General features: G+C 28.1%; 1 protein-coding gene and 1 long non-coding RNA gene across 2 annotated transcripts in view; one reads left to right on the plus strand and one right to left on the minus strand.

The window, feature by feature from the left end:
- The window catches only part of LOC111713612 (serine-rich adhesin for platelets), a 32,185-nt gene extending 16,077 nt beyond the window's left edge, over window positions 1-16,108 (plus strand). Inside the window, exons 16-44 of the mRNA XM_023488506.1 lie at window positions 380-409; window positions 1,386-1,442; window positions 2,537-2,584; window positions 2,724-2,777; window positions 3,447-3,503; window positions 3,699-3,755; window positions 4,209-4,328; window positions 4,557-4,706; window positions 5,067-5,157; window positions 5,712-5,776; window positions 7,233-7,274; window positions 7,356-7,388; window positions 7,440-7,515; window positions 8,092-8,156; window positions 8,738-8,785; window positions 8,838-8,873; window positions 9,373-9,402; window positions 10,003-10,041; window positions 10,097-10,138; window positions 10,194-10,269; window positions 11,321-11,385; window positions 12,203-12,250; window positions 12,475-12,516; window positions 14,494-14,535; window positions 14,593-14,634; window positions 14,699-14,740; window positions 15,421-15,496; window positions 15,899-15,966; window positions 16,032-16,108. Coding sequence (XP_023344274.1) covers window positions 380-409; window positions 1,386-1,442; window positions 2,537-2,584; window positions 2,724-2,777; window positions 3,447-3,503; window positions 3,699-3,755; window positions 4,209-4,328; window positions 4,557-4,706; window positions 5,067-5,157; window positions 5,712-5,776; window positions 7,233-7,274; window positions 7,356-7,388; window positions 7,440-7,515; window positions 8,092-8,156; window positions 8,738-8,785; window positions 8,838-8,873; window positions 9,373-9,402; window positions 10,003-10,041; window positions 10,097-10,138; window positions 10,194-10,269; window positions 11,321-11,385; window positions 12,203-12,250; window positions 12,475-12,516; window positions 14,494-14,535; window positions 14,593-14,634; window positions 14,699-14,740; window positions 15,421-15,496; window positions 15,899-15,966; window positions 16,032-16,108 — 1,718 coding nt within the window. The remainder of the gene's footprint in view (window positions 1-379; window positions 410-1,385; window positions 1,443-2,536; window positions 2,585-2,723; window positions 2,778-3,446; window positions 3,504-3,698; window positions 3,756-4,208; window positions 4,329-4,556; window positions 4,707-5,066; window positions 5,158-5,711; window positions 5,777-7,232; window positions 7,275-7,355; window positions 7,389-7,439; window positions 7,516-8,091; window positions 8,157-8,737; window positions 8,786-8,837; window positions 8,874-9,372; window positions 9,403-10,002; window positions 10,042-10,096; window positions 10,139-10,193; window positions 10,270-11,320; window positions 11,386-12,202; window positions 12,251-12,474; window positions 12,517-14,493; window positions 14,536-14,592; window positions 14,635-14,698; window positions 14,741-15,420; window positions 15,497-15,898; window positions 15,967-16,031) is intronic.
- A 559-nt stretch (window positions 16,109-16,667) lies between these two features.
- On the minus strand, window positions 16,668-18,171 carry LOC111713609 (uncharacterized). The gene is made up of 3 exons (XR_002767751.1): window positions 18,139-18,171; window positions 17,806-17,865; window positions 16,668-16,835 (listed from the first exon to the last, which is right to left on the minus strand). It is a non-coding gene; the product is annotated as an uncharacterized LOC111713609 (long non-coding RNA).
- Window positions 18,172-18,590: the final 419 nt, after the last annotated feature.

Genomic DNA, 18,590 nt, shown 5'->3' on the forward strand with positions numbered 1-18,590 from the left:
AAATTATCTAAAACATAAAATTATCTAAAACATGAAATTATCTAAAACATGAAATTATCTAAAACATGAAATTATATAAAACATAAAATTATCTAAAACATGAAATTATCTAAAACATGAAATTATCTAAAATCATGAAATTATCGATAAAGCATGAAATTATCTAAAAACATGAAATTATCTAAAAGCAAGAAATCATCTAAAATCATAAAATTGTCTAAAATTATAAAATCATCGTATTACATAAAAATTGTCTCAACTTTTGCTGTAAACGTTATAAAATAATCTTTATTATAAAAATGAACAAGAAACTAAGACTCATTCAAAAGAAGATTAGATGTTATTTGTAAATGTTGTAAAATATATTTTTTTGTCAAAGTAGGTGAAACTATAACTCCTTCGACAGAAGGTAAAATTTACGGTGTCAGAAAATTTCATAGTAGAACATTTATTTATATACTTTGATTGTCTGGGTGTCTGTAATTGTTTGTTTGTAACCCATAAACGTCTAAATGGCTGAACCAATCGGCCCAAACAAATTTTGGGGCCTCACATGACCCCTGGGAAGATGTATGGAACATTAAAATTGGAGAAAAAAATGCCTTGAAAAAAACTGGAATTTTTTTATCACGTCAATTAAAAAAGTAAATCCGTCAAAATTTGAAAATGATTTTAAATGGCCGAATTTAAGAGCAACAGTTAAAACTTTAAACTATTTACAGGAAAGGCGGCGCGAAGCCTCAAAATGCCTATTTTAGAAAAAAATATATATCATGGAATGATGGACAGGACATTTTATAAATAAGACATTTCATAGATAAAGACATTTCATAGATAAAGACATGTCATAGATAAAGACATTTCATAGATACATTTCATAAATAAAGACATTTCATAGATAAAGACATTTTATAGATAAATACATTTCATAAATTAAGACATTACATGGATAAAGACTTTTCATAAATAAAGACATTTCATAGATATAAGACATTTCATAGATACAGACATTTCATTGAAATACATTTCGTAGACAGGACATTTTACAGCCATTACATTTATAGAAAGACTTTCCGAAGAGAGAACAGTACAAAAGATAATACCTTTCATAGAGGAAAATTCCAAATAAAAAAGTTGTAAGTCTTTTTGATAAGCTTAGAAAGAAGTGCTTTAAAAGAAATTGAGTCTTTGCCACATACTCTGATTTTCTAATCCCTATATCTTTTGAACCCAATGTCCTATGCGTTTGATATTTCAAACTATGAATTCTGTTAAATAAAATAATATCAGTTTGAAATATCAAAGGTTTATACCATCAAGTTACTTAGATATAGGTTTTAGATAACTTGAGTTTGTGGCTAAAACTCAATTCCTTTATTGTTTAGAAGGTACACAAGACGAAACCACTCCAGGATATTTATCAGATTCTACAGAACCAGAAGGTAATTTAATATTTTATACAATTAGTGTTTATTCTTCATCATTCATGCTTGCTTTGTGATAGTTGTTGCATTCTAGTCGTGCTTTAACGTAGTAATATAATGTAGAATTATAAGTATTATAGAAATGGGTTGTAAAGTTAATTGGTTTCCACACTTTCCCAAGAAAAAAAATAAAAAAAATTTGAGAATAACTTGTTAAACTTTCAGGAAATAATATTGAAATTTTTATATCTTGAATCCTGATGGCAAGGTTTTGACAAAAAGATTTAACCCTATAAAGGCTAGGGGGTCTGAATCTATGTAGAGCCTGGGGGGCCTTATAGAACCCCCCCCCCCCCCCGAGAAAAAGGCCTTAGAGAATAGTTATAGTGTTGAAATGCATGTTCATAGCCCATTTTTCATGGCTAGCTCAATTTATGTTTTAAACAAATATCAAAGTGTGACACATGTTTCTACATGTCTTTTTCAAGGGCTTTTCAAAAAAAATCACTTTAATTACTTTTCATTAAAAGTAAAAATTTCACGGTGATAGTGTCAAAAATGAGAGTGCTAGGACAAAAAAATTACATGACGGGGAGTGCGCCAAACACCCCCTCCCCAGCCTGTTTAGGGTTAAGGCTGGGATTACGAACCAAGATAAAAGTATTATAAGAACACAAATTGCTATTCAAGTTTTTGTACATAAATGTTCTCTTTAGCAAGAAGGTTCAAATCTGTTTAGATTATATTTTGTCCCGAACTTCAGCAAGGAACAAAATATAATTTAAACAGATTTATACCTTCGATTTCATTTTTATTTTCATTAAAATTAAAAATTAAATTCAAGAAATTTACTTAATTTTTTTATGTAAATTCCGAAACCAATTGAAACTTTATAGCATTTATAAATTACAGCTTATTTTACATTACATCAGGATCATTACTTTTTAGCACGGTGTTATAAAAAGTATCAGATTATTTAACTATATATTAAGATGATTACTTAAATGTATGTCATTCATTAAATTAACCATGAAGTAAATATGAATGATGAAATAATCATTTAATAACGTAATTAAAAAATTGTATTTTTTATTTTATATTTTTGTATGCAGAAGGAGATGAAAATGAAACAACAACCACAACTGAACCCTCAACTGAAGGTTTTATATTTTATATTTTTATCTTTATTTTAGATAAAACATTTAATAAAATTGTTTAATTCTATTCTATTTTAGTTCTCATAAAATTATTAACTACCAAATCTTATTTAATAGAAATGATCTCATTATCAAATTACAGATACAGATTTGAATGGAAGCCCAAATGAAAATTCTGACACTACACCAAATGAAGGTGCTAATTATAAGAAATGTAGGGTTAATAAATAGTAGGGACATACCTGATTCACAACAGAACCTTGGCCTTGAAATCTTTGTTTGATCTACATTGATTTGATTATTATGTTGCTTAAAAAATGTTAGATTTTGATAATTTTTTCAGGCTTTTCTAAATTCCTACAATCAAAACGACAATCACTTTTTGAAATTATAAACTTAATTTATAAAAATCGGGCATTGCCATCTTTGCATAGAGGATCACTTAAAAGGGTGTTAGGTACTTTCACAGAGACTTTTTCAAATGGCGACTTCCCAGTGATCAATTCCCCAAGCGGTAACTACCAAAAGGTTTGGTTATGCCTTCTGAAGCGCTGAAATCTGCAAAAGGTTGGGCACTACTGAAATAAAATGCTAGGTGCTGAGAGCTGTGTTTAGGACTTATTTGGGAAGTTGCCACTTGGGATATTGCACATTTGGGGAGTTGCCGATCTGTAAAAATACATTTGGGAAGTTGTAGATCTGTGAAAATACATTTGGGAAGTTGCCGATCTGGGAAAATACATTTGGAAAGTTGCTGCTTGGGAAAAAGCCTTTTGAAAAGTACCGTACATTCTTAAAATGATTCTTACAGTAACCTTAAAAAAAAAACATGACAGCACATGATATAAATTTTGATTTTGTTTAGAAAACAAGGATAGAAGTCCAGATGAACGTAATCTCAATTCAACAATAACTGAATCAGGTCTTAAATCGTTCAAAATTTTCCAAAAAAATAATTTTTTTGACAAAAATTCAATTTAAAATCAATTATACGGGAAATGCAATCAAATATAAAATTAAAGTGAAAACTCGATATTCTTTTTGTAAAAACTATTAGACCTCTCATTGCTGAATTAAAAATTTTAAAAATTAATTCACAATTCAGCATTTTGTATAGAAAATAATGCACGTAGTCCGGATGGAGGTAATCTTAATTCAACTATAACTGAAACAGGTCAAATATTTAAATGTCTAAAAAAAATCAAATAAAAAATAGTTTTTACTTTTTCAAAAACGAGATGATTATTTTGTTATCAAAATGAAAACCAAACAAATAAGTTAGAAAAAATAGTCTTTTTTTCAAATTAAAAAACGAAGTAGTAGTTTTAATTACTATTTGTTATTTTTTAAAACTTCCTTTTAAAAAGAGAAAGAAAGTGTTACTGGATTTAAGATTTTTCAGCAACTTTTTTGCTTTCAGTCCATGGGTTTAAGATTTTTTCAGCAACTTTTATGCTTTCAACCGCTGGGTTAAAAATTTATATTTTCAATTGGAAATAACTTGTCCTTATGACATTTTTGACTAAATAAGATTCCACATTAAAGTGTTAGATTTGAAATTAAAGCATTTAAAGATTAAAAAATTTTCTATTTAAAATGGGACAGATTCAAGATGAATTCTTTTCAGAATCATCAGGGGATGGATCTCCCTTTTCAGTTTCTTCTTCATCCAATGCATCATCTTTCCCTGGATCATCATCATCATCTTCTTCTTCTTATACATCATCTTCCTCATCATCTTCTTCAGGTTTTAAAGCAAACATTTAAAAGGAATTGAGTTTTTGCCACAAACTCAAATTTTCTAATCCTTATATCTTGGCAACCTAATGGTGGAAACCCTTGATAATTCAAACTTTGGCTATTCGATCTAACAGAATTCATAGTTTGAAATATCTAACGTCTACGAAATCGGATTGGAAAGATATAGGTATTAGAAAATCAGAGTTTGTGACAAAGACTCAATTCCTTTATTCAGATTTACCCGGGAGCAGTGGAGGCGGAAGTAGTGGAGGCGGAAGTAGTGGAGGCGGAAGCAGCGGAGGTGGAAGCAGTGGAGGCGGTGAAGGTGGAAACAGTGGAGGCGGAAGCAGTGGAGGCGGAAGCTTCAGTAATTCGTCAAGCTCCGGTAAATGAAAAGGAAGCTGATCGCTTGTCACAAACTTAAATTTTTATATTTGCAACCTGCAACCTTTAAAATTTTGCAAAAACACTAGGAATTGGGATTAGAACATTTGAGTTTGTGGTGAGGGTTATGTTTTCTTTTGATGTGCCCAAACTTTAAAATGGCTCAAACAACTGGGTATTAAATGTCCCTTAGTTCAACATAATTCGAAAGAAAAAAAAACTTGTTTTAAGCAAAATTACACAATTAAAATAAACATAATTTTGTATGTCACAAAAATGATCTATTTGCATAATATTTGTATCTTGAGAATATATATAAATTTTATTATCAAGTAAAAATTCTTTTTTAAATTGTTCTTAGAAGGAGAGGACACTTTTTGTGCTATTGGAGAAATGCAAATACCACTAAACTCATCAGTTCCATGTTCTTCCAATCTAGAAGAATTTAAGAAGTGGGTAATATTTAGAATAATTATAATGTTAAAACATTTATTTTACGTTGTGCTTAGGGCTGGGCATTGGGCAATGTTCTTAATAACTGCTAGTTTTTTTTAAATTAACAATTAACTAATAGCAGAATTTGTTTATTTTGAAATCATTGATGAACGGAAACAGCTAGCCTTACACAATATTAAGAGTTTATAAGAACGATTAAATGTGTTTCGAAAAAACGGCAACTTTAGTTAATTTCTAACTTAAGATTGCGAGAAACTTGCAGAACATAAAAAATGAATTTATTAATTTTAATGTTTTTTTACATTTTTTTAACGTTTTAAATATTTTTCACCGTTAACCATTTCTAAAATATCTTCTAATAAAGTCATTAATAAAATTGGGATTGGTAACGAACAGAAACTTTGACAAAGAAAAGTTTTAACGATTTAAACTAACTGTTACCAAAAGTCTAAACATGCCAAGCCCTAATTTGCGTCCTAAATGTTCCACAAAAAAAAAAATAAAAAAATTACCTTACTTTTTTGTAATATTGAAAGCTGCTTTTTTGTAGACTTTTTAAAACAGAAAAAGACATTTCTCATCTTAAGTGCACGTGTAGCAGAAAGAAAAATGGAGGTAAGTGTTTTTTTTGAATAAAATATATCCAAGTTTCAAATTTAAAATAAAATATATCCAAGTTGAAAATTTTAAATAAAATATATCCAAGTTTCAAATTTTAAATAAAATATATCCAAGTTGAAAATTTAAAGAAAATATATCTAGGTTGAAAATTTAAAATAAAATATATCCAAGTTGAAAACTTAAAATGAAATATATTCAAAAAGAAATTTAAATAAGATATTTCCAAATTGAAAATTTAAATAAAATATATCCAAGTTGAAAATTTAAAATAAAATATATCCAATTTGAAAATTTTAAATAAAATATATCCAAGTTGAGATTTTAAAATAAAATATATCCAAGTTGAAAATTTAAAATAAAGTATATCCAAGTTAAAATTTAAAATAAAATTCATCCAAGTTGAAATTTTAAATAAATATATCCAAGTTGAAAATTTGAAATAAAATTTATCCAAGTTCAAAATTTAAATAAAATATATCCAAGTTGAAAATTTAAAATAAAATTTATCCAAGTTGAAAATTTAAAATAAAATATATCCAATTTGAAAATTTTAAATAAAATATATCCAATTTGAAAATTTTAAATAAAATATATCCAAGTTGAGATTTTAAAATAAAATATATCCAAGTTGCAAATTTAAAATAAAATATATCCAAGTTGCAAATCTAAATAAAATGTATTCAAAAAGAAATTTAAATAAAATATAACAAAGTTGAAAATTTTAAATAAGATATATCCAAGTTGAAAATTTTAAATAAAATATATCCAAGTTGAAAATTTTAAATAAAATATATCCAAGTTGAAAATTTTAAATAAAATATATCCAAGTTGAAAATTTAAAGAAAATATATCCAAGTTGAAAATTTAAAATTAAATATATCCAAGTTGAAAATTTAAAATGAAATATATTCAAAAAGAAATTTAAATAAGATATTTCCAAATTGAAAATTTAAATAAAATATATCCAAGTTGAAAATTAAAATAAAATATATCCAAGTTGAAAATTTTAAATAAAATATATCCAAGTTAAAAATTTTAAATAAAATATATCCAAGTTGCAAATTTAAAATAAAATATATCCAAGTTGCAAATCTAAATAAAATGTATTCAAAAAGAAATTTAAATAAAATATAACAAAGTTGAAAATTTTAAATAAGATATATCCAAGTTAAAAATTTTAAATAAAATATATCCAAGTTGAAAATTTTAAATCAAATATATCCAAGTTGAAAATTTGATATAAAATATATCCAAGTTGAGATTTTAAAATAAAATATATCCAAGTTGAAATTTTTAAATAAAATATAACCATTTAAAAATTTTTAAATAAAATATATCCCAGTTGCAAATTTAAAATAAAATATATCCAAGTTGCAAATCTAAATAAAATATATCTAAGTTTAAATTTTAAAAAAATCAATATGTTCTCATGCATTAAAACTTTATTTAGGAATCTCAATTAAAACAGAAATTGATGAATCACAAGCAACAGGTTAGATCATTCAAAACTTTCAAAAATATATTTTTAGTTTTCAAACAAATCTTATCAGCATTAAATATCAGCTCTTTCCAGAACAGCAGAAGGAACAGGGGGCGCTTTCAGAAGGTAAAAAAAAATAAAAATAAAAATTATTTAAAACAACATTCTTGTTTTCAGATGGTTTATCTTGTGAGTTTAAAAATCTGAGCATGAAAGTTAATGAGAGCATGCCATGTCCTCCTCAGCTAGCAAGGAAACAACATATTTAAGTACAGTAATAATCAGAAAGACTCGGAATTAATTTACAAACAAGACAACTTTACAATCAAATTTTTCAAATTTGATAATCACAAAATAGCCCTAGTCCTGCTCTTTCCTAAATGTGGTCTGCCTTTTTTGAGCATTTGAAATTGCCAGAGATATATGTATGTAAAGTCGACTGTCAATTAGTTCCAGGTCTTTCTGATAATGACTGTAGATGATTAGATTTTAAAAGAAGTTTTTGCATTACGATTTCGATACTTTAATTGTTTATCAAAAATTACATTTTTCAATCTGAAAAAGTATTTAAAGTTTATTTGCACTCGCAAATTAAAAAGGTTATCATTAAATTTTTTTCTATTCTTTAACATAGATCATTAAGTTTGTTTCATACAAAAAGCATTTTTTAATCCAGTTTTGGGAAAATAATTTTTTTTTCTCATAAAAGTCAACTTTCCATTGTTCCACCGAGTTCCCCACTTCAAAATTTGGAGGAATTCAGTCCAGGGGTTCCTGAGTTCACCACGTTATACATATATGTATATATATAAATATGTGATTTGTGAAGGTATTTTAATGAAACAGAAGATATTAGTGAACAGCATTGCACCTGTTATGAAACTGCTAATGGAGGTAATATTCATGAACTGTGTAATCTAATAACAGACTAACAAGGTGCTTCATGGTCCGTTTTCTAGTAACAGTTTTAGTATTAAACTGTGGCTTTTTAAGCAATTTTCTGTGTACATCATAAAACTAATAATTTTGCGGATTTTTCTTTTAGCATAATAAAAAATTTAAAATGATAAAAACTTAATTTTCTTAAACCAAATCTTTTAACTTCGATCATCCTCCTGAATTATACAAATGGTCACATGAGATACATAAAAGAATTTGGGCACACTCAGTTGATGTTATGTTACTTAACGTCCCTTGCGACAATTAAGTAAAAAGTAGTTTTCATGAACAAAAATCGCGCAATTTTGTGTTAAAAGACCATAAAATTCATTTTTAACTACTTTTTTGGGAAATTAGAAATTTTAGGTAACCACGGATTCTCCTGGTAAAGTCAAATTTCTCTGTAAATATCTAAAAATAAAATAAGTTTGTAATTCAATGAAAGAAACACATCTGTAAGTCAAGATATGTAATGAATCTGTAGAATAAATCATCAAATTTATTTAATTATAAAATTGAACTATTATTTTGTTGAGGAATCCGAATATCTGCACAAAAGATTGTAATCACTGAGAAGGAGGGAGGTGAGGTTAATTCTAGAAAAAAAGAGAAAAAAATAATTTTAGTTTTTTTCAGACGCTGTTAGTTCAACAATAAATGAAAACAATGAAGGTTAAATTTTATATTTGCCTATTTTTTTCTTCAAATAATTCATCAGATTAATTTGATAAGAAGGTTACTCTAAACTTTGATTCAGCTGGAATACATCTAATCCTGAAAATAAATAAGATTTGTTTCAAATCATGTTTTTTCTTGTAAAACCTGCAAACAAATTTTTTTCTCTAGATTTAGATATTTTTTGTAAAATCAATAAAAACGGAAAATGCTTGTGAAATACATATGACAAATAAACCTTTAATCATGTTATTTGAAACATTTCCAAAGCATGGAGACGATAACCCAAGCAAATCAAAATTTAAACATTTTCTTTTAAGAAGTGTTTGACAAAATTTTTTTATTATTCAAAATGATTTATTTTCTAAAAAGGATGCCAAAAATATTTTGGTAAAAAATATGCATTAATTTCTTTTAAAATAAATCTAAAAATCTTGATTTTGGGGGGGGGGGGTAATTTTAAATAAAAAATAACAATTTTACTTTTATCATTTAGCAAGTGGCAACTCTTCTGGCACTTCTAAAGGTATTGCATTATCTAAGATTGGATAAAAAAAATTGGAACGATAACTTTTACAGTTTGGGTGCTAAGGAGGATTGAAAAATGACCAAAACAATGAAGGAAAAAAAATTGTATGTTTCTACATCTACTTTTCAATGACTTTTCAAGAATACAGTTTTTTGATCTGTAAAAGTTATGGGTTATTTAGATTATTTTAGATCGAACTTTTTACCACCCTGTACCCTACAAAAAATCCTTTGACATTTCTATTCTTTAAAGGCAAAACGTCTGCCTTTTTAGTGTTAATTATTTTTTTTTTTATTTCTCCTCAAAATCAGAGATTAATTCATCATAATTTATAATTCATCTACATTTGAAAATTAAAAACCTGCTTTTCTGAAAAGAACCTACCTGACCCACTTGAAACATAATTTTTTGCAGTGATTTTGATTATTGATGAAAAAAAATTTAAAAAATCCCTTATTAAAAAATTGGAAAAAAATCCTAGCTTAACCTAAGCAGGTATTACATCCATTTAACACCAAATAATTACTACAGATTAATAAGTTCTGAAAATTTATTGATTAAAATATTGTCATTATTTTTAATTTTTTTGTATTTTAGTCACTGCAAACACCAGTACAAGCACAAGATATAAAGAAGGTTGGAGATTTAAAAAAAAAGTGATTTTTAATTTTAATTTTAAATTTTTTTTTAGTAATTAAAGATGAGAGTAATGCAACTGGAAAACTATCCGAAGGTAAAAAAAACTTGTAAAACAAGAATAATATTTTTACTTTAAAATTTTTTTTAAGATGGCACCAAGTGTGAATTTGAAAATCTGAGTGTAAACCTAAATGAGTCAGGACCCTGTGTCCCTGAATTTGCCAGGTAAAGTTAAAGGGATTGTTAAACATAATTTTAAGTGATTCTCCAGTTTTAGAGTCACGCAAATCTGCCCCTTTGGTAAAAGTAAATTCAACCTACATAAAGCATAAAACCTGACTGCGTCAACCTTGTTGCAATGGCTAGTCCTATCCATAGAGTTTTGTATAGTAAAACTAGGACAGGAAAGGTTGACCCGGCTCGGAAATTCAATTGTACTACGGCTGCCCGTAGAGTGGCATGTCAGTTTAAAAAACAGTACTTTTACATGCTTTGTCTAATAAGAATGCATGACATATCATTAATCTTCAGTTAGTAAAAAATTTTCTGGTTAGAAAAGTAACTTTATCTTGGTGTCTTGTTGTGAATTGGACATGCTCCTATTCACGAAGGTCTTTTGAGAAAACAATGACAGTTCCTTTAAAACAATTACAAAACTGCGTTGTATAAAAACAATATATTTAAAGCTTAATATTTTATTTAACGAGTCCATGTGATATTATGTTTATCTTTTACTCTTTCCAAAATCAAAATAAACTAAAACTTTTGATTTTATTTTTAAATCAATTTAAATAAATCTTCATAAAGTATGTAACATCTGCAATTTTACACTTGTTAAAGGGAGTGTTCGCGAAAAATGAAAGGGGGTATAGGCTTAATGCGATAAAAAAGCGCTTTTGATCGCTACTAATCTTACTTCAATCTGTTGCGTCTATAAGGAGAAAATTGTTAAAAACGACTAATACCGAAGAACGTAGTATCAATACAAATTCAGAAAGATGCAACATACGACTTAGACTGTAAAAAAATCTATTTAATTTCAAACAAATAATTCAGATATTACACCCTATGGTCATCGATTATCTTTCGCCACATTTTTATATAGTTGATTTTTCATAATATGTTTTGATTTTATTTTTTAAAATAACATTTAGCTTCCAACTTGTTTTCGAACATTCCTGGAAAAGATGAAAATGTCGTCTTCATTACCAAAAATCCTCGAAAGAGGAATAAATGTTTTTATAAGTAACTCTCAGATCATAACAATTTTGTGAAGGTTCTTGAATGAAAGTGAGGATATCCATGATCAAGAGTGTACATGTTTTGCAAATGGAAAAGGAGGTACAGGGTGTCCCACGAAACATGACAGTTGGTGAATAGTTTAAAATGACTTTTTCCATTATTTGTTCAGTTGTTTTATACCAAAGATCAATGAAAATATTATATGGGAGTCATGTTATATTGAAATTGGTTTCAAAGTAAAATATAATTAGGCAAAAGATTTGTTTAACTAAAAATAACTATTTATTAAATGTCATGTTTCGTGGGACACTCCGTATAAAGCTTAACTTCAGATAGTCCAGTCTGCAACCAGGGCAGGAGGATAGTTTTTTTTTTCAACCAACAAATGGGATTTATCGTTCACTAAGATATAGATAATTCTGAAAGTTAGTCAACAAGCTTATAGACTTTAAAGTATTGCAACGCCCTGCGCCTTGGTCTTTGGTTTTCCCCCAACAATTTACTTTTTTGTAGCCTTAGGTTTATATTTTTAAGAACTTCAACGCACTTGCTTCTAGCTTAAGTTTCAAAGGTGTAATTGGCAAAATACTGCTCAATTTTTGCATGAGATTCTGCAGTACGTTAACAACAACATTGTTGAAAATATCAACAAACATAGTTAACTCTATAAATTTTAGAAGGACAGCTCATTGAAAAAAAAATACTTATCAAAGTTTGATGCACATGTATCTACATCCATTTTTCAAGGGCTTTTCACAAATATAGTCATTAGATCAGTGAATTAGATTTGAACTGTCAGCAGGCAGTTTAAATTCATTAATTTCGTACTCCCTACTTTCGAAGCCATTTACTTTTGACCTGTGTGCTTTGCTTTTTTTTATTGAATTTTTTATTAATATTTTAATATCTTTATAAGGAATTACTGTAACTGCAAAAAGGATTGTCGTGAATGAAAAACCTTCAGGTTAATTATTTTCTTTGAGGAAATTGAGTCTTTGCCATTTCTTATCCCTATATCTTTGCCAATAGATCAATGGTACATTTCAAACTATCAATTCAATTAATCTTAGTATGAAATATCAAAGGCTTACACCATTAGGTCGCAAAGATAAAGAAAACAGAAAGTTAGAGTTTTTGGCAAACACTTAATTATTTTTATTTTATTCTTTTTATTTTGTTAAATTACAGACAATGGCGGCGGAACTGAGGAAGAAGTAAAAGTTATAGAAGGTAGGAGGACATTTATCCCAGAGATGAAATTTTAAAGCTTAAACCTGAGTAAAACTCAAACTCGGGCTTTGATAGAAGTAAGTCAGGATTGTTTTGATTCGACCATTGAGAGACTGTTTAGCAAACTTTCTCTCTGTAGCAGACATAATTCCATCAGATCAGCTGTAACAAGGAGATGTAAATTTCGAAAACTCAAACTTTATGGAGATATGTTATTTTCATAGTATGTTTATTTTATATAATTAATAAAATTTGACACCACGGATGAGATTTTAAAAGCTTAAACCCAAGTAAAACCCAAACTCGGGTTTAGATAGAACCCAAGTCAGGATTGGTTCTGATTCGACCAATGAGAGACTGTTTAGCAAGCTTTCTCTCTGTAGCAGACAGATGTAAATGTGATGTAAATTTCGAAAATTCAAACTTTATGTAAATACATTATTTTCATGTTAATTTTATATATTTAATAAAATTTGACACCACAAATAATTCCCGAGATTTTACATGTACAAATATATAAGATTTTACAAAATTCACGATCATCAGCTGCTGAAGACTCACGCCTTAAAAAGAGAAAAACCCAAGATGGTTGGTTTTTACTAAACTCAAGGCCATCCAAATTCTGGGTCTTAACTTGAGCTTTACTTGGGTCTAAGCTGACGCAAAGACCGGGTTTTACTCGGGTTTAAGCTTTTAAAATCTCATCTCAGGATTGATACATAAACTTATATTTATCACATTTTCCGCGGTATATTTACATTACTTCTAGTACAGTACATTTACATTACTTCTTGTACAGTAAATTTACATTTCATCATGTTCTGTACATTTACATAAATCCTACACAGTGCATTTACATTAAATTTCGCACAGAACATTTCTATTACATTTCGCACAAAATTTTTACATTACATTTTGCCCATTACATTACATCTTGTAAATTATATTTACTTTACATCTTGCACAATACATTTACATTACATCTTGCTCAGTACCTTGTGTTACATCTTGCACGATATATTTACATGTCATCTTGCATAGTTCATTAACATTAAATCTTGCATAGTACATTTAAATTACATCTTGCACAGAACATTTTTATTACATCTTGCACAGTACATTTACATTACATCTTACACAGCACATTTACAGTACATTTACATGATTAGTTGCACAGTACATTACATTACATCTTGCACAGTACATTTACATTATAATTTGCACAGTACATTACATTACATATTGCACAGAAGATTTACATTACATCATGCACAGTACATTTACATTATATCTTGCACAGTACATTTACATTACATCTTGCACAGTACATTTACATTACATATTGCACAGTACATTTACAGTACATTTACGTGATATCTTGCACAGTACATTACATTAAATATTGCACAGTAAATTGCATTACATCTTGCAAAGTACATATAAATTACATCTTACACAGCACATTTACAGTACATTTACATGATATGTTGCACAGTACATTACATTACATCTTGCACAGTACAATTACATTATAATTTGCACAGTACATTACATTACATATTGCACAGAAGATTTACATTACATCATGCACAGTACATTTACATTATATCTTGCACAGTGCGTTTACATTACATCTTGCACAGTACATTTACATTACATATTGCACAGTACAATTACATTACATCTTGCACAGTACATTTACATTATATCTTGCCCAGTACATTTACATTACATCGCAAAGTGAACATATTTTACATTTTGCACAGTATTTTACATTAGATTTTGCACAGTACATTTAAATAAATTTTACACACTATATTTGTGAGAAATTTTGAAAATTAAAATTAAATCTGTAAGTTAACCCGATTTTATTTTTTCATGAAATATTTTTAACACAAACTAAATATCCTGTTCAAAATTGCTTACTGCTCTTTTTTGCTTAGTAATGAAAAAACTAATTTTATTTAAATGTTTCAGTTGTAAAGGACCAGGACAACTCAACGGGAAAAATGGAAAAAAGTAAGAACCAGAATTTTAAACTTAAATTTTATTTGATCTGACAAAATCTAATTTCAGCCAAGACTAACATCACAACAACAACTATAACTAAGAAGGAAGGTGAGACGTTTTTACCTTAAATAAAGACATTTTCAGACTTTTTTCTTAACATAAAATATTTCAGTGATTAAAGACAAAAATGTGTATTCTGGGAAGCTTTCGGAAGGTTTGTAAATTTTTTTTTTACATTTATAATTTGGATTGGGTTGTTGATAGTTTTATTATGAATTGGTTTCAAAATGTATTTTAACTATTGATTGATTGATTGACTAGCAAAGAAAAATATCATCGATAAATCAATTTCGCAATGAATTAATTATTGATTGAATAATTTAGTTAGATTGTTAGATTGATTAACTATTATAATTGATAATTCTTTGATTAATTAATGGATATAGTAAACATTGATTTATGGACTGATTAATAACTAGATGGAATACAAATTGATTTATTGAAAGCTTAATTGATTATTTTTTTCATTGTTTGATTGGTTCATTGCCAGTCCATTAGATGATTTATTGATTGGTTAGTTGTTATATGTTTTATAATTGATTAAATAATTGTCCGATTGATTATTAATTTGGTTTTACATTGATTAATCCACTCTTGGATGGGTTAAAATTTTTTGAATGAACAAGTGATTCAATAATTGCTTGATTGATTATTATGTGAATTAGGATAAACCGTTGATGAATGATTGGTTGATTACTAAATGGGTTAACCATTGATTAATCCACTGTTTTATCCCTTGATTGATTGAGTGACTGATTAACTGCTTAATTGATTGTTTAACTACTTGCAGGATTAATCATTGACAGATTTATTTATTAATTGATTGATTATTAGATGGGTCAACCTGCCAGTTTGAGAATCTGGAGATGACTCTGAATGAAACAATTCCATGCACTAAAGAGCTCTCCAGGGAATCTTGAATGTTGAAGAAAATGTCAGATTTAAAAAATAAATGCAAAACTTTTTATGTTAGACAACTGTAGAACTTTCTAGTATTTTGTTTCTAAACTAGTTGAAGTTCCCAGCGTTGCCCGTGGAATAAAAAATAGATTTAAAAAAACATTTAATTTTGAAAAAAGAATCTAATATTTTTGGCCTATGTTACCTCAAAAATGTCAAAAATATATATATGAGGGAAGAGCTTTATTATATAGATGTAAAAGATTAAACTTAATTCTAAAAACCCCCTGTTTTTTCATAATTGAACTACGGATCTAAAATTATCTTTCAAATTTAATAGAAAACATAAAAATAGTTTTTACATTTTCATTTTGAAAATCTATTATTTTCAACGACTATTCTTGATTTAAAGACTGCTTAACAAGGGACAAGATATGTCGAATATGCACTGCATATGTATGTTGAAAGAAGACGGCAAAGGTATAAAAATAAACTCATCACGCATAAAAAAAATTTAGTTTAAAAACATATTTTTTATTTTTAAGGAATCAAAGTAAAAGCATTCAGTTTGGAAGGAAAAGGAGGTAAATTGCTTCATCCTAACAATATAAAGTTATTATAATATTGTTTTCAATGTGAAACCTTTCTTCTCTTCTACAGTTAGACCCAAAAAATTTAGAAAAGAAAGACGACAATTATGAAAACTTTTATGTTGTTATACTAGGTTGGGGTGTTCGGCACTTTCCCAGTAGCTTACTCATAGTTACTACCGCCGTTTACTCGCACTTAGACGATTTTTACCGGAAAACTAAGAACATTCCTAAAGTTCTCTCAAGGTTCCCAATCAAAATTTGAGGCAAATCGGTCCATGGGTTCCTGAGTTATGATCGGACAAATAAGCAAACAAACAGAGATTACAACGTTACATATAAGTTGTTATAAAGCAAATTGGTTTACCAGTAGGTTGAACATCAGCTTACACTGCACAATTGCAAAATTGCTGTTTTTCATGCTCACTGGACTTTTCCTATTCCACAGTTTTATGAGTTCCTCTGATATCATGGAACTCAAAACAATATCGCTTTAAATGTAATAACTTATTCCTATATATATATATATATTATAAACTACATCAGCACTTTTTCAAGCCATTTAAAGAATATTGGGACTTATAACGCTAATCCCTGTTTTTTAATCACACTGTGTATTTTTTGTTTAAATATTTGATTCCAATGCAGCTTGGTTAAAAATTTAAAATGTCCAATTTTCTGCAAAAATTATTAATTTAAAATCTTGATCCATTCCTAGTGTAGTATATCCAGGTTCGAAACAATGTTTTGGGATACACCCTGTAAATAAAGAAAACATTTTAAAGGAATTGAGCCTTTGCCACAAACTCAAATTTTCTAATCTCTATAACTATGCAACCTGATGGTGATCCAACAGAATTCATAGTTTGAAATATCTACAGTCTACATTTGGTTGAAAAGATAAAGGGATTAGAAAGTTATAGTTTGTGGCAAAGATTCAATTCCTTTAAACTATAAAGAACTAAGTTAAGATTGGATGGTCTTACTCTGGTTGAAATTTTAAATATTCAAACAACGATTGAAAATTGAAAGATTATTTGACTCTGAGGGGAATCAAATTAATCAGTATATTGCTGCATAAGATAAAGATCAATGCTTTATTCCGAGGTTCAAAACTTATGACTTCAGAGGCCGAATTTGATTAATGTGTACTGCCGGTTTAAACTGTGCACTGGCACAAATCTCGAAACACCGAATAAAATTTCAAGGTGAACCGACCATGTTTGAACCGGGTCTTATCTTTGAACCACGTCTCTAGGCACGGTTCAAATTCTTTAAATTCGGCCACAATAGGCCTCAAAAATTTTATTTCCTTAAAGGTTGCCTACATTATATTGCGCAAACTCCTGAATTTTCTGTTAATTTTCTGTTAATTTTCAAAATAATTGTGTTAAAATAAGGCGTTCGAACCGCGATTGACATCCCTATTTATCGTCTATTTGTTTTATGCATTAATGTATTGTTTCTAAATTTAGGGGAATATATATCTTGAATTCATTGTCCGACTGCTCATATTAAATGTCAAGACCGTAGTCCTCTTTAATCTATTCTTGACGAAAGAAAGGTTCAGTTCACGACAAGTTTAAATTTTCAATTGAAAACTAAATTAATAAATGAAAATGTGTTTCAATATTTTCATATTTACAAGTATATGTTACATAAAAATTCTATTCATAGAATCATCATATTGTATTAATGATTTTATTCAAAACATATTTTTAAAATTTACCAGTTGGTTTTTTCCTCTCCCATTGTTCAGTAGAATTGTAACCTATGCTGTTACGTAGACCTGGAAAAAGGGTTCAGTTATAAAACTTGCATATTTATTATAAACAAGGGAAACATTATGTTTATTAAATTATCCTGCGGGTTTCAAGCATTATAATTTTATATTCCAACAAATTGTTTTGTTTAAACATTAAGTTTTAATTTTGACAAACTTTTAAGCAAATATGAAACATGTCTATTCTGAATCACAGAGACCTTATTTGAAAGTCTAATTTAAAATTACACTGAAAAAAACTTAGAATTTGTTTTTTCCTTTCTGATGGAAATTTCTTACCAATTGTTTGACCCAGTGTGCACTGCCCATCCTATACAATTATAGTATAAGTAGAGTTGGGCATAATTGTACATCTGTTTTTTTCAAATATTTCAGGTTTTTCAAATTCTTCAAACATCTTTGTAGTTTATGTTTGGTTGTTTCTCTGGGAGCCACAGAAGATATAGGCCTGAATGAAGCCATACCGATTGTTCTTTTACGAACCATTACAAAAAATCGTCAGGCTTACATCTTTCATGCTAGTGTCAATGTCTTGTATTGCGAAATAAAATATAACTTTAAGAGATGTTTGTCGAGTTTTTTGAAAACCTAAAACCCCAATCGGTTTAAAAAAGAAAAAAATTATGCTTATGATTGAATTGTTACCCTTTTCAAAAGACGATATCGAATTCGTCACTGAATTCCCATGTTTTTTGGGACACCCTGTAGATAACAACGTGGGCTCTTCGCGC

Source organism: Eurytemora carolleeae, unplaced genomic scaffold, assembly GCF_000591075.1.
Source record: "Eurytemora carolleeae unplaced genomic scaffold, Eaff_2.0 scaffold1433, whole genome shotgun sequence".
Lineage (NCBI taxonomy): Eukaryota > Metazoa > Arthropoda > Copepoda > Calanoida > Temoridae > Eurytemora > Eurytemora carolleeae.